The 14,812-nt window shown below is 42.8% G+C and overlaps 1 protein-coding gene across 1 annotated transcript in view; it reads right to left on the reverse strand.

The window, feature by feature from the left end:
• Positions 1-14,402, reverse strand: part of HAL (histidine ammonia-lyase) — a 107,400-nt gene extending 92,998 nt beyond the window's left edge. The window contains exons 1-3 of the mRNA XM_075342449.1: positions 14,156-14,402; positions 13,107-13,167; positions 6,750-6,777 (exon numbers count right to left, since the gene is read on the reverse strand). Of these exons, the coding sequence (XP_075198564.1) occupies positions 6,750-6,777; positions 13,107-13,167; positions 14,156-14,402 (336 nt within the window). The remainder of the gene's footprint in view (positions 1-6,749; positions 6,778-13,106; positions 13,168-14,155) is intronic.
• Positions 14,403-14,812: the final 410 nt, after the last annotated feature.

A 14,812-nucleotide genomic window follows, 5' to 3' on the forward strand; every position in this document is an offset into this window, starting at 1 on the left:
ATTGGGTATCCAAGCTGGACACGTGGCATGAATTGGCTCGCTACGCCTTGGAAGTCCTGGCCTGCCCTGCTGCTAGCGTTTTGTCAGAGCGTGTTTTTAGTGCCGCAGGTGGAATCATTACAGATAAACGCACCCGCCTGTCAACTGAAAATGCTGACAGGCTGACTCTGATCAAGATGAACAAGGGTTGGATTGGGCCAGACTTCACCACACCACCAGCAAATGAGAGCGGAATTTAAAGTTTGCCATGTACCTCCACTCACCCATGGGTGCACACTTCTGGACTTTGGATAATCGCTGGACTGCTCCTCCTTCTCCTCATGCGCCACCATGATGATGACCGTTACAAATTGCAATACTTAGGCCTTTGTTTCAGGTATACCCCCAGTGGTAAATTTTTTCGCCCATTCTTTGCAGAATGGACATTACAACGACAGGAGACCCGCTCCTTTGCAATGGGAACAATGTTTTGAGGCCCTCATGCACGTCTCTACCCAGGGACAACATGGAGCCTCCCAATTTTTGGCTGCCCTGCCTAAGGGCTATACTATAATACACCCACTTCCTTAAAATGGACACTTAATGTTTTGAGGCCCTCATGCACGTCTCTACCCAGGGACAACGTGGAGCCTCCCAATTTTTGGCTGCCCTGCCTAAGGGCTATACTATAATACACCCACTTCCTTAAAATGGACACTTAATGTTTTGAGGCCCTCATGCACGTCTCTACCCAGGGACAACGTGGAGCCTCCCAATTTTTGGCTGCCCTGCCTAAGGGCTATACTATAATAGACCCACTTCCTTAAAATGGACACTTAATGTTTTGAGGCCCTCATGCACGTCTCTACCCAGGGACAACATGGAGCCTCCCAATTTTTGGCTGCCCTGCCTAAGGGCTATACTATAATACACCCACTTCCTTAAAATGGACACTTAATGTTTTGAGGCCCTCATGCACGTCTCTACCCAGGGACAACATGGAGCCTCCCAATTTTTGGCTGCCCTGCCTAAGGGCTATACTATAATACACCCACTTCCTTAAAATGGACACTTAATGTTTTGAGGCCCTCATGCACGTCTCTACCCAGGGACAACATGGAGCCTCCCAATTTTTGGCTGCCCTGCCTAAGGGCTATACTATAATACACCCACTTCCTTACAATGGGCACTTCAGGTTTACAGGCCATCATGCACGTCTCTATCCAGGGACAATGTGGAGCCTCCCAATTTTTGGCTGCCCTGGCAAAGGGCTATACTGAAATAGACCCACTTCCTTACAATGGGCACTTCTGGTTTACAGGCCATCATGCACGTCTCTATCCAGGGACAATGTGGAGCCTCCCAATTTTTGGCTGCCCTGGCAAAGGGCTATACTGAAATAGACCCACTTCCTTACAATGGGCACTTCTGGTTTACAGGCCATCATGCACGTCTCTATCCAGGGACAATGTGGAGCCTCCCAATTTTTGGCTGCCCTGGCAAAGGGCTATACTGAAATAGACCCACTTCCTTACAATGGGCACTTCAGGTTTACAGGCCATCATGCACGTCTCTATCCAGGGACAATGTGGAGCCTCCCAATTTTTGGCTGCCCTGCCTAAGGGCTATACTGAAATAGACCCACTTCCTTACAATGGGCACTTCAGGTTTACAGGCCATCATGCACGTCTCTATCCAGGGACAATGTGGAGCCTCCCAATTTTTGGCTGCCCTGGCAAAGGGCTATACTGAAATAGACCCACTTCCTTACAATGGGCACTTCAGGTTTACAGGCCATCATGCACGTCTCTATCCAGGGACAATGTGGAGCCTCCCAATTTTTGGCTGCCCTGCCTAAGGGCTATACTATATAATACACCCACTTCCTGACAATGGACACTTAATGTTTTGAGGCCCTCATGCACGTCTCTATCCAGGGACAACGTGGAGCCTCCCAATTTTTGGCTGCCCTGCCTAAGGGCTATACTACAATAGACCCACTTCCTTCCAATGGGCACTTCAGGTTTACAGGCCCTCATGCACGTCTGTATGCAGGGGCATTGGTGAACCTCACAATTTTGGACTGCCCTGGCAAAGGAAAATACTACAAAGACTCACTTCCTCAAAATGGGCACATTAGACTCAAGAGGCCTTCATGTACGTCTCTTCTCAGGGACATCGGAGTGCCACACAATGTTTTCACGTAAAATCTTTCATGTATTAATCTCAAAAAGTAACATACACCAGCTCTATCTCACTATTGGGTATGTGCCCTTAACATTTCTGCCATGAAAAATCATTTTGGGGTCATTTTGGAAGGTTTTCTGGTGAGTCCGTAAAAATGGCGTGAAACGCGGACAAAATTGTTCACAGCTGTGACTTTTGAGTGATAAATGCTTCAAGGGGTCTTCCCCATGCTGTTGCCATGTCATTTGAGCACTCTTCTGAGACTTTTGTGACATTTTTAGGGTTTCTCCATGCTGCCGGGGGGTCATTTCACAAAAATACTCGGGTCTCCCATAGGATAACATTGGGCTCGTTGCTCGGGCCGAGTACACGAGTATCTTGGGAGGCTCGGCCCGAGCTTCGAGCACCCGAGCTTTTTAGTACTCGCTCATCACTAGTAATTGCGTGTGACGCTGCCGTAGCGATATTGTTTGCTACGGCAGCGATCACCTCGTGATGCGACACCGACGTGGGCGGGTGCTATCGCTTGCGACATCGCTAGCGATGTCGCAGTATGTAAAGCCCGCTTTAGTCGATGCAAATTTATCACTTTGCCTGAAAGTACTAAAAATGCCTTAAAACATTCTCTCGCTCTCATTAATCTGGCACTTGGCAAATTTAATAATTTTGTAATACTAATTGACCTAAAATGGGAAAGGTTTATTGTGATTTCATGTCAGATAGTGAGAAAAACATGCAGATGTGTCTTTTTAGATAGTCTATGTAAACATCTGGTTTCAACTATACCAAGTGAACGACGAAAGGAAGAAGGAGATGGTAACCGCTGACCAAGCCTACCGCTGGGCCTCAGGTTCCCTCACCGCCCCAGATAGGTTCCGCATCTATGCACTACGTCAGATACCTGACCCTTGGCTAACCCTCATCTAGGTAGGGAGCGGATGGGATGAGCTCTTTGTCAGCCCCACTAGGCACTAAAGGACACAGAAATATCAAATAAGGGTAAACTACAAACAATTTATCTCTAGCGGTCTCAGGGAGAGAAGCTGCAACACCCATCAAGATTCTCCTGATGTATGCAAGCCGCCTGCTTGCACTCAAGGCTTGATAAAGATGTATCCATCACCGAGTAATAGGAAGTGAAGGTATATGTAGACAAGGAAAGTACTGATAAACAGCAGCTGACAGGCTGAACAACGCCCCCGGGTCTTAAAGGGAAATGGATGAAAGCCAAGCAGGCATGATAGAAGGTCAGGAAGCAGTTTATGCAGCCAAACGCTGTGACCTTCTATAGCCGGACACCACAGGACTGTTTGTCACTCGTGACACGCCTGTGACAGAAACCTAAGCAATGTTGAGAATATGTTCTTTTTCTACTGTGTTGCTGCAACTCATGGCCCCAGTGAAAAGCATCTGATAACACCCACTTGGACTTAACAATAGTTAATTCATTAGCTCCCAAATACATTTGATTGCTAATATCTTTGCAACAGAGAGGTAAATTAAAAATAAAAAATATTTCCACTCTGCAGCCATTAATATATAAAGATTGTCCAGGACAATATTAAATATTTGGTGAAAGTTTTTCTAAGTAGCTATCAACCTTCAAAAATTGCTTTCTGTAAGTTTGTAGATATTTTGGACATGAGCTCTTCTGTATACCAGCAAGTCTGTATAACATCAGTTAGTGGCTTCTATTTGTCCCTTCCTAAATTTTATTAGCAGCATCTATTGATAGAAAATGTATGGATCCAGCAGGAGCAATCCCTCGAATGGCTTTACGGAGACTTGCCTGTCCCGCCAGGAATCTGAGAGAATTTTTTGACCCAGAAAATCCTTGAAAGTGAACAAATATGATTAGTTGTCTCACTGTAGGTAAAAATTACAAAAACTGAGCTAAGAGAAGCATAGCAGACTCACAGGAAAATGATGCCAGGATCCAGCAAGTGATAATATCTCCTGTCAATTTCAGCGAGCTCTTGACTGTCATGAACACTTTGCCCAAGCTTTATTTAAAGGGGTTCCTGGGTTGAAATGAAAAGTCTGCAGTCACTCTATGCGATTGCAGAATGTTGAATTCTGAGAGTGTGCGGTGCACATACTGTCACAATGCCCCTGTATCCCTATATTCTCTGTGAGGGTGGCATTCACATGGCTTCACATATGCGGCTTGCATATTTGACGTCACAAGCCAAATACACTGTAATTATGCAGATCACATATGTGACGGTCATGTGATTGCCCTCATGCTCAGGAAATATAGGGGAATCATGACAGTGTGCGCTCAGGGAATATAGGGGAATCATGACAGTGTGCACATAGCACACTGTCATGATTCGGCACGATGCAGTTACCTACTGACTTCTGACTTTTCATTTTAGCCTGGACAACCCCTTCAACTTCTAACACCAAATATGGCAAATTTAGCTTATGAGAAATAAAAAAAAATAGCCATGCCTTAAAAATGTTTTTATGAAAAATAGACTAAGAAAAACTTAGTAAAATCCTGCTGACAGAATCTCTGTAAGTAAAGTAGAGATATAGCCATATTGGCACTGTGGTACTCATTACAATGATACTTGCAGTAAAGAAATCTGTTTTCTGGGGGGTTTTTTAATCAGTGCTTGAAGTTTTCCTTTAGGCCTGTTTCACACGTCAGTGAAAAACACAGACGTTCTTCACTGATGTGTAAAATAGGCACATGTCCCTCCGTGTTCCGTGATTCACGGCACACGTGGATTGTCCATGTGCAATCCGTGATCCGTTAGCCGTGATTGCACATGGACGTATACTTACCTGTCCTGTTCCTGCTCTCCATGGTGCTGAAGTCTCCAACTCTGTTGCGTCCGCGCACCACTCTCTGCAGCTACTTCCGGGTCGGCTCTGGCTGCATTCATGAATATGCATGAGCCAGCCAGGAAGCTGCAGAGAGCACAGGCAGCACAGAGCGTCGCTGTAAAGGTGTGTTGAAACTGTTTATTATTTTAAATGTCCGTGTTTTTCTGGTACATGTTTCATGGATCACACCATAGTGTGGTCCGTGGGACATCAGTGATGCCAGAAAAAAACGAACATGTCTCCGTGCGGCAATCACGGACACGCGTGTACGCCACACGAAGACACGGTCAGTGAAAAATCACTGATGTGTGCGCAGACCTATTGATTATAATTGGTCTTCGTATGTCAGTGATTTTGGTATGTATAAAAAAAGCACAAACGTACCAGAATCACTGACGTCTGAAACAGGCCTTAACCATATTTCCAACCATTGGGACATAACTGTGAGGGCTGTTTCAGACGTCAGTGATTCTGGTACATTTGTGCTGCAGAGAGCGGTGCGCGGACGCTACAGAGCTGGAGACTTCAGCACCATGGAGAACCGGAACAGGACAGGTGAGCATACGTCCATATGCAATCACGGATAATAAATCACGTATCACGGATTGCGCATGGACAACCCACGTGTGCCGTGAATCACGGAACACGGAGGTTAATGGGCGTGTTTTACACATCAGTGAAGAACGTCTGTGTTTTTCACTGACGTGTGAAACGGGCCTGACAGAGTCTTTTCTTCATGCTCTGGCCACTCCGTCTGCCTTATTTGATTGAATTTACTGGTCATTGATCCATCAGTGACCAGCCTCCTGTTTTAAATCTCACACCAGTGTAGTCATTTGTTGTCTCCAGTAAAACAGTTATGTCTCCATTTAAATACTACCATCAGCGGAGCATGCATGGTCGCTTCTACAAATCATTGTTGGATATTCTCAATCTGCGCCTGCGCCAGCCACTGTCTGCAGACGACCAGCACGAGATCACGCAAAAGAGGAGACATATTGCTGTTTCTCTGCATAGTTTGCCACTAACGTAAACATGTGTGGCGCATGTGCAGATTGAGAACTCAGGAGTGAGGACTTGTAGATGCGACTACGCATGTGCCACCAACAGCGTAATTTTATAAGAGACCTAAATTTTATCGGAGACCACAAAAACTGCGCTGGATTTAAAATAGGAGGCAGGTCACTAACGGATCAGTGACCTGTCATTCTAACACAGGAGACAGATGGGGGGGGGGGCAGAGCACAAAAAAAGGACCCTACCACAGTCTTACCCCAATGCACAGGAAATATGATTACAGGAAAACTTCAAGCACTGATTACACGAAAACTTATTTCTTCACTGCAGGTTTCATTTAATCAGAATTACACCAATGTGGCCCTGTCTGTACTGTACTTAGCAAAATCCTGCTGACAGATTTTCTTTAAATAAGCTATAGTCTGTGGGATGTCAATTATTCATGTCTTTAATTATGTGTAGTATGAATGGAAGGGAACGGTGCTTTGGACTTAGCTGCATTCACATGTAAATAGAGGCTTGGATAGTCAATCAGGACCACATTGCTGCTTTACCCCTATGGCCGTACCTCCCTCCACCATGCATTTTTTTTCTTAATTTTCCAGCTGTGTTGCTTCTCAGTAAACACCTAATCGCGGTCTCTCTAGTTTACATAGCTTAGAATCTTTATACACCGATATCTTTTAAACATTTACTTTCATCAGTGCAGAAAGCAATAAATCAAAACTTACTTGAACAGGTTCTTTATATTTGCTATATCTGTGTATTTGTTAAAGAAGGTTCAAGACATATTTTGTAAGACAATGTTTGGATCAAATAATTTATCTTGCATAAATTTATGGTGAAAAAAGACATAGTATTTACACATATAGTTGCGTAGAGATTAATCTACATCTGATAATCCAGAAAGTCTAATAATCCTTTAACATCCTGTTTGTAAAACAAAAAATATATACACATTGGGGCATATTTATTAATACATTCTAATTCTAAAGGCCCAGTCACACACAACGACTTACCAGCGATCCCGAAAACGATGCGACCTGATAGGGATCGCAGGTAAGTCGCTGGGAGGTCGCAGGTGAGATGTCACACAGTCAGATCTTACCAGCGATGCAGGAACAATACAGGTTGCAGTAGCGACCTGTATAACGATCTCAGCAGTCACTGTGACCCTGTCACACAGTGTCAAACACATCGATGTGTCCTGCACAGCAGGACGTCGCCTTTGAAGAAAATGGTCCAGGACATTCAGCAACGACTGGGGACCTCACAGCAGGGGCCTGATCGCTGGTAGGTGTCACACATAACGAGATCGCTACTGCGTCACAGAAACCGTGACTCAGCAGCAATCTCACTAGCGATCTCGTTATGTGTGACAGTACCTTAGACCCATTTACAATTTATCACAGTGGTTCATGTTGATAAATACCGTAAATCTGGTACACCATTAGATTGGCTAGTCTAAATTTTTAGCGTCTATTAGTTGGCTTGCTTTGCAACAGGAATAGTGTAACTAGTCTAATAAATATGATGGAAATCATAGAAAACGTTTTTGGGGAAAACATTATGTAATGGTTCTACCATTTATAGATTTACACATACAGGGGGTAAAATAAGTATTGAACACATCACCAATTTTCAAAGTAAATATATTTCTAAAGGTGCTATGTACATGAATTTCTCACCATATGTCAGTAACAACCCACCCAATCCACATAGGCAAAGAAATCAAACCATAGATGACAATAAATTTAGTGATGTGTAATAATGAAAAATGACACAGGGAAAAAGAATTGGACACGCTTACTTAAATGTATTTAATACTTCCTACAAAAGCCTTTGTTGGTGATGACAGCTTCAAGATGTCTCGTGCATTTAGAAACTAGTGCAATGCATTGCTCAGGTGTCATTTTGGCCCTTTCACCACATAAACACTCTTCAAATCCTGAAGGTTCCGTTGTCTCTTTCTATGAACTCTGATTCCATACATTTTCTATTGGATAAAGGTAACTGGCTGAAACATTCTAGAAGCTTTATTTCATTTCTCTGAAACCTCATTTCTCTGCTTGTCTGTGTGTTTCAGATCATTTTCTTGAAATGTCCACTTTTGTTTCATCTTCATCATCTTGGTAGATGGCAGCAGATTTTTTTCTAGAATCTCTTGATACATTTGTTCATTCATCCTACCTTCATTTACATGAAGTTTACCAGTGCAATATACTGAAAAACAGCCCCACGCCATGATGTTTCCACTTCTAAACTTCACTGTTGGTATGGTGTTTTGGAATAATATGTAGTGTCTTTTAACCTTCAAATATGGTGTGTATCATGACATCCAAAGAGTTGAATTTTGGTCTCATCTGTCCAGACTATATTCTCTCAGTATATCCCAGACTTGTCTAAATGTTGTTTGCAAACTTTAAATACACTTGAACATACTTTTTGTTCAGCAATGGAGTCTTGCGAGGTGAGTGTGCATACAAGCCATGGAGATTGAGTGCATTACTTATTGTTTTCTTTGAAACAATTATACCTGCTGATTACAGGTCTTTAGGCCCCGTCACACTAAGCAACATCGCTGCTAACGAACAACTTTTGTGACGTTGCTAGCGATGTTGCTGTGTGTGACATCCAGCAACAACCTGGCCCCTGTTGTGAGGTCGTTGGTTGTTGCTGAATGTCCTGGGCCATTTTTTTTAGTTGTTGCTGTCCCGCTGTGAAGCACAGATCGCTGTGTGTGACAGCGAGACAGCAACAACTAAATGTGCAGGCAGCAGGAGCCGGCTTCTGCGGAGGCTGGTAACCAATGTAAATATCGGGTAACCAAGAAGCCCTGTCCTTGGTTACCCGATATTTACCTTTGTTACCAGCCTCCCCCGCTCTCACTGTCGGTGCCGGCTCCTGCTCTGTGCACATGTAGCTGCAGGACACATCGGGTTAATTAACCCGATGTGTGCTGTACCTAGGAGAGCAAGGAGCCAGCGCTAAGCGATGTGCGCTGCTCCCTGCTCTGTGCACATTTAGCTGCAGCACACATCGGGTAATTAACCCGATGTGTGCTGTAACTAGGAGAGCAAGGAGCCAGCGCTAAGCGATGTGCGCTGCTCCCTGCTCTGTGCACATGTAGCTGCAGCACACATCGGGTAATTAACCCGATGTGTGCTGTAACTAGGAGAGCAGGGAGCCAGCGCTCAGTGTGCGCTGCTCTCTGCACGTGTAGCTCCGTGCGCTGGTAACCAAGGTAAATATCGGGTTGGTTACCCGATATTTACCTTAGTTACCAAGCGCAGCATCTTCCACGCGGCGCTGGGGGCTGGTCACTGGTTGCTGGTGAGCTCACCAGCAACTCGTGTAGTCACGCTCCAGCGATCCCTGCCAGGTCAGGTTGCTGGTGGGATCGCTGGAGCGTCGCAGTGTGACATCTCACCAGCAACCTCCTAGCAACTTACCAGCGATCCCTATCGTTGCTGGGATCGCTGGTAAGTTGCTTAGTGTGACTGGACCTTTTCTGTAGCTCTCCACAGGTGGTTCTGGACTCTTGAACAACTCTTCTGATAATTCTTTTCACTCCTCTGTCTGAAATCTTGTGGGGAGCTCCTGGTCATGGCCAGTTTATGGTGAAATTTTTTTCTTTCCAATTCTGGATTATGGCCCCAACTGTGCTCACTGTAACAACAATATGGTTATGAAGGTCTTGAGACAGCTCACTGGTTTTACCTTGGTAATGAGACACCTTTTTAGAGTACATGCCCACAATCTGGACATGCTGCTTCCTGGATGCAGCGGGCCTTCTACTGCGGAGAGGCAAGTATTGTCCTTAGGAGAATGCAGCTGCCTGTGCCCACGATCAGGGTTCGGGGATCTGTGGACTGTAGCGGTGTTTTCCCTGCAGAGAATACTCGTGTCTACACAAACATAAACTGATATGTCGTGGTTCCGTTTATGCTACGGAGAAAAGAAGCATAGTGGCACAGTGGATATGGGATTTGTTTAAATCCCATCCACTGTGCTTCTACTGTACAAGTAGCCATTTGGACACAGCAAAAACACACTCCGTCCAAAACGTTGCTCTTCCTGATCGTGGGCACGCAGCCTTATAGGCAATCAGTTGAACCAGCTAATATTATTTTTCACTAAGTGACATGTTTGTTTTCTATTTATTAAAAGATTTCAGCTGGTGTCATGACTTTCAATAGCTTTTTACACCTCCTCTTTGTTCATGTGTTCAATACTTTTTCCCTGTGTAATTTCTCATTATTACACCAAACTTAATTTATGGACATCTATCTATGGTTTGATTTCTTTGCCTCTGTGGATTGGATTATTTTGTACCAACATCTGTTGAGAAATTCATGTCAATTTGTACCTTTGGAAGTATATTTACATAGTAAATTGGTGACGTTCATTACTTTTTTTTTACCTGCTGCATGCCTCAGTATGTTACTAGGAATTTAACATTTTATCTTGGCTGTCTTCCTAAGGCTATGTGCGCACTTTGCGTATTTACCTGCATTTCCGCAGCGTTTTGAACTGCAGCGTTTTAATGCCAAAAGGCCTGCGTTTTGATTTTTAAGCAAAGTCTATGGGAAATGGGGATTTCTTGTGCGCACTTTGCTGTTCATAACGCTGCGTTTAATTTGCATATTTTTGGGCAAAAACTCAGCGTTTAAAGAAGCAGCATGTCAATTGTTTTTGCCATTTGGGCAGCGTTTTGCTAACATTGAAGTCAATGAGAAGTTGCAAAACGCAAGCAACATCAAAATCCCAGTGTTTTACATGCTTTTTTGATGCTGAAAACATGCGTTTTGGACCAATTAATTGTATGTGTTTTTGGCAAAATATTAATGGCATGATATGTCCCTTTACACACACATAGTCTGACAATTATTTTTAAGAAAATCCATAAATAAATGTAATTATATGCATAATTATTATCCCAAACTTATCATTTTAATAAAATAAAGCCATTTTTTGATTGATAATAATCTTGACATTTGTTATAATTTTTTTCCGTTTTTTTCATAGTGTTTGAATGGTTAAACTTTATTTAGTAGTGTCTTTGTATTGAAAACGCATCTGTCTTTAAGCAATCAAAAAGCATGTAAATCGCGCTAAAAACGCGGCTAAAACGCGGTAAAAACGCACGCGTATTTATTGCATTTTTGTGGTCAAAACCAACTTTGGCAAAAATCATTTCTGCCAGAGGATGCGTTTAGAACTGCAACTACCTCAACACAAAGTGCGCACATAGCCTTAAGGTGACCATATTTTTTAAATGGGATTTATTTGCTTAGCTCACCTAACAAGTCGCATTCAAGTTGGAATAAAGAAAATTTAGTGGGTGTATTAGGCGTTGTGTACAGAATATAGTAAAAGTGTTATAATGAGAAATAAGAGCAGACTTATTATAATAAAGCCACCATCATGTTTAATAACAAACTGCATCAGAAAAGGAAACCATGTATAGAGATGAGCGAACCTGAGGCTCGAGATTCAAGGTTTGGGTTCGGAAACCGAGCTTCAAAAAAAGCAAGGTTTGAGTGAGTTCCAAGTACAAACCATTCAAGTGAGCAGTGCTGTGCTTGAGTATGAGTGATGCTCAGCCCTGTGCGAGCCGCGTGCAGTGTTTGATTGGATCACATTTCGCATAAAATCAGCATGATTAGATATTGTGTACACACACAAAATCCCCTGCAAAAAAATATATAAGGCCCACCCACCCTGCCTTGGAAGTGTTTTGCTAATCGCCCATAAGCAAAACACTTCTTGGGAGGGTGGGCAGGGTTTTTTCAATATTTTTGTGTGTGTGCACACTGCATCTGATCATGCTGATTTTACCCCAAATGTGGGCCGATCAAACACTGCATGTGGCTCGCACAGGGCTGAGCATCACTCATACCCAAGCACAGCGCTGCTCGCTTGAGTGGTTTGTACTCATCAGTCGCTCAAACCTCGAACCCGAACCTTGATTTTTTTGTAGCTCAGTTTCCAAACCCTAACCTTGAGCCTCAGGTTCGCTCATCTCTAATCATCTACGCATTTCCAATTTGCAGGGGTCTAAGGGTTTGTTTACATGGGCAGATAATCATTTAAATGTTGAAACATGCGATCATAATTCATGGCCAGCAAGTGATGTTAGACAAGTGTTTATACAGGAGGAGAATTGTAAATGAAATGGTTAAATAGTAATCATTGTCCTCATTTTTGCTGGTCTAATTGTAATGCGAGCTTCATACGGTACGATCTATCGTGCGATTGCACGAGTGATCGTACCCACCCCCATTGTTTGTGCGTCACGGGCAATTAGTTGCCCGTGGCCCCCGTCACATGTACTTACCTGCTGAGCGACCTCGCTGTGGGCGGCGAAGGCGAACATCCACTTCCTGAAGGGGGAGGGACGTTCGGCGTCACAGCGACATCACACAGTGGCCAGGCAATAGAAGCAGAGGGGCGGAGATGAGCGGGACGTAAACATCCCGCCCACCTCCTTCCTTCCGCATTGCTGGCGGGAGCCACGGGACGCAGGTAAGCTGTGTTCATCGTTCCCGGGGTGTCACACGGAGCGATGTGTGCTGCCCCGGGTACGATGAACAACCGGCACCATTAAAAATAAACAATTTTTTAAAAATAAGCGACGAGTACACGACTCATGATTTGTGAGCAAATCTGCGTCGTTCGGAGGTGTCACACGAAACGACGTCGCAAGCGATGCTGGATGTGCGTCACGAAAACCGAGACCCCGACGATGCATCGCGCGATAGCTCGTCTTGTGTGACACCCGCATTAGATGAGTGAACAATCTCCATTTACATTACCTAAATGATTTCATGTACAATGAATGGGAGTTTTTGGACACATAATCCAGTCGCTCAAACCATTCACATTACAAAATTATTAGGGACGATGGGTCATTAAAGTTAGAATATTGCAGATTATCAGCAGTCTTGTGTCTCATCTTAAGTCTGTCCATTCTTGTTGGTCAATGCTATTATAATTGTTTTTTTAATTCTCCCACAATGTAATATGACAATTGATGAAGAAAGAGATGTTTAAAGTACTCTTGGCTATAATTGTATAAAGGATACAAATGAACACCTTCCGGCTGAGAAGGTATAAAATCTGGTGACATCACATCCCCTTCCACAACTATAGCAAGGGAAGAAAAAAAATAAAATTCAAAGTACAAAGTGGAAACTAAGCCTCTTTACACAGTGCAGAAGTTGCAAAATATTGACTAACACCATTCTGTGTGAAAGAAGAATAAATCTATGTTCACACTTGGCTATTTGAGTTAAAAAAATAAATAAATATGTTTTTCAAGAGGAAACTGTTTCGGGAAACTCTTTTTTTGGGGTAGGGAGAGCTTGGAGAGTTGGATTTTTGAAAAACTTGAGAGAGTTTGAGAGGTTTTTTTTTCTGAAGAATCTTTTGCTGCCTTTTTATTTCACAGATTGTTGTTTTTCACACATATTTTTTTCCGACAGATGGTTTTCTCTTCAAGAAAAAAAAAGACAACTCCTCGCTTGAACAGCAAAGTGAATTTCCCATAGAGTTTTTTAAGAGGATTTTGGAGAAGATCTGCTCCATAAGGTTCCTCAAAACAAATTCTCTTAACAGGACCTAAAAGTAATGTACATATTTTTTTTACAAATGTTGTGCCGATCAGTAATAAACAACCCCTCCCTCTTGGCGGCCTACATTATGTCTCTGTTTGCCTTTTATTTATTATGCAAGCACACAAAATAATTTTCTCATAGACTCCTATGGAATAGGTAAAAGGCACATACTCCACTATATGCAGTTTTACATAAAAATTCACCCCTAGAAGGACTGTACTTTATTTCAGGACCTACAAGTCAGCAGTACCAAGGGAGGACTTCATTTCTCCTACAAAGTCCGTGTACACAGTATGAGCTCTTTTGTTGTTTCACATTATCTACCTAAACTAGCATCAGCATACAATAATATATTGTATTTTGTTGTTTGTTTGCTTCTATTTACTCTTGTTAACAAAACAATGCATTAACTTATATATATTTATATACCCTAAATTTAATTAACCATTACTAAAAAATAAAAAAATTAAAATGTTTAAAAACTATATATATAAATATAAAAATACTTGTAAACTCACCAACTTCTACAAACTCGTTATCCTCCAATGAATCTTCTAGTTTGTCATCGAGGTCCAGTAGACCCAAGCCTTTACATCTTCGCAGGTAAAACTTCACATTCTCCAGAGTTACAAAGCCTCCATTATCCGGCTTATTTTTTATGTACCTCCTTAGTGCTTCCTTACCCAGACATCTAATGGTTTTGGATGGATCTTTACACGGCACTGATAGCCATTCTCCTCGCACGTGTACGGTGTATCTCGGCATGTTCCTCGACAAAGATGCAGCTACTCTGATCGCAAAAGATGATGTTCAGAGTTAGTTTTGCTGCCTAAACTGACATGTCATTAGTGAAGACATACAGGTCACCAACTCTGCCTGTAAAGTTAATGATTAAGGAAAGGTGACCAATTACAAGCAGATCAGTAAGGCACACCTTTTCTTGTTTTTAGTTGAATTAGTTGAAAAAAAATCTAAATATTCGGTTGGGGCTCTACAGGTATGATATGATGGCCATGATTGTTGGAACTTTTCAAGAGGGACATCCATTAGATTTCTGTAAATTCTCTTGGACATTGTGATGGCAAAATTGTGCACATTCCATTCCATACACTATCATTGCATGAGATTCACAGGATATGCACAACCAGCGTTCATGTCTACATTTCAGAGTCCTA

This window comes from Anomaloglossus baeobatrachus, chromosome 4 (assembly GCF_048569485.1).
Source record: "Anomaloglossus baeobatrachus isolate aAnoBae1 chromosome 4, aAnoBae1.hap1, whole genome shotgun sequence".
NCBI classification, from domain to species: Eukaryota; Metazoa; Chordata; class Amphibia; order Anura; family Aromobatidae; genus Anomaloglossus; species Anomaloglossus baeobatrachus.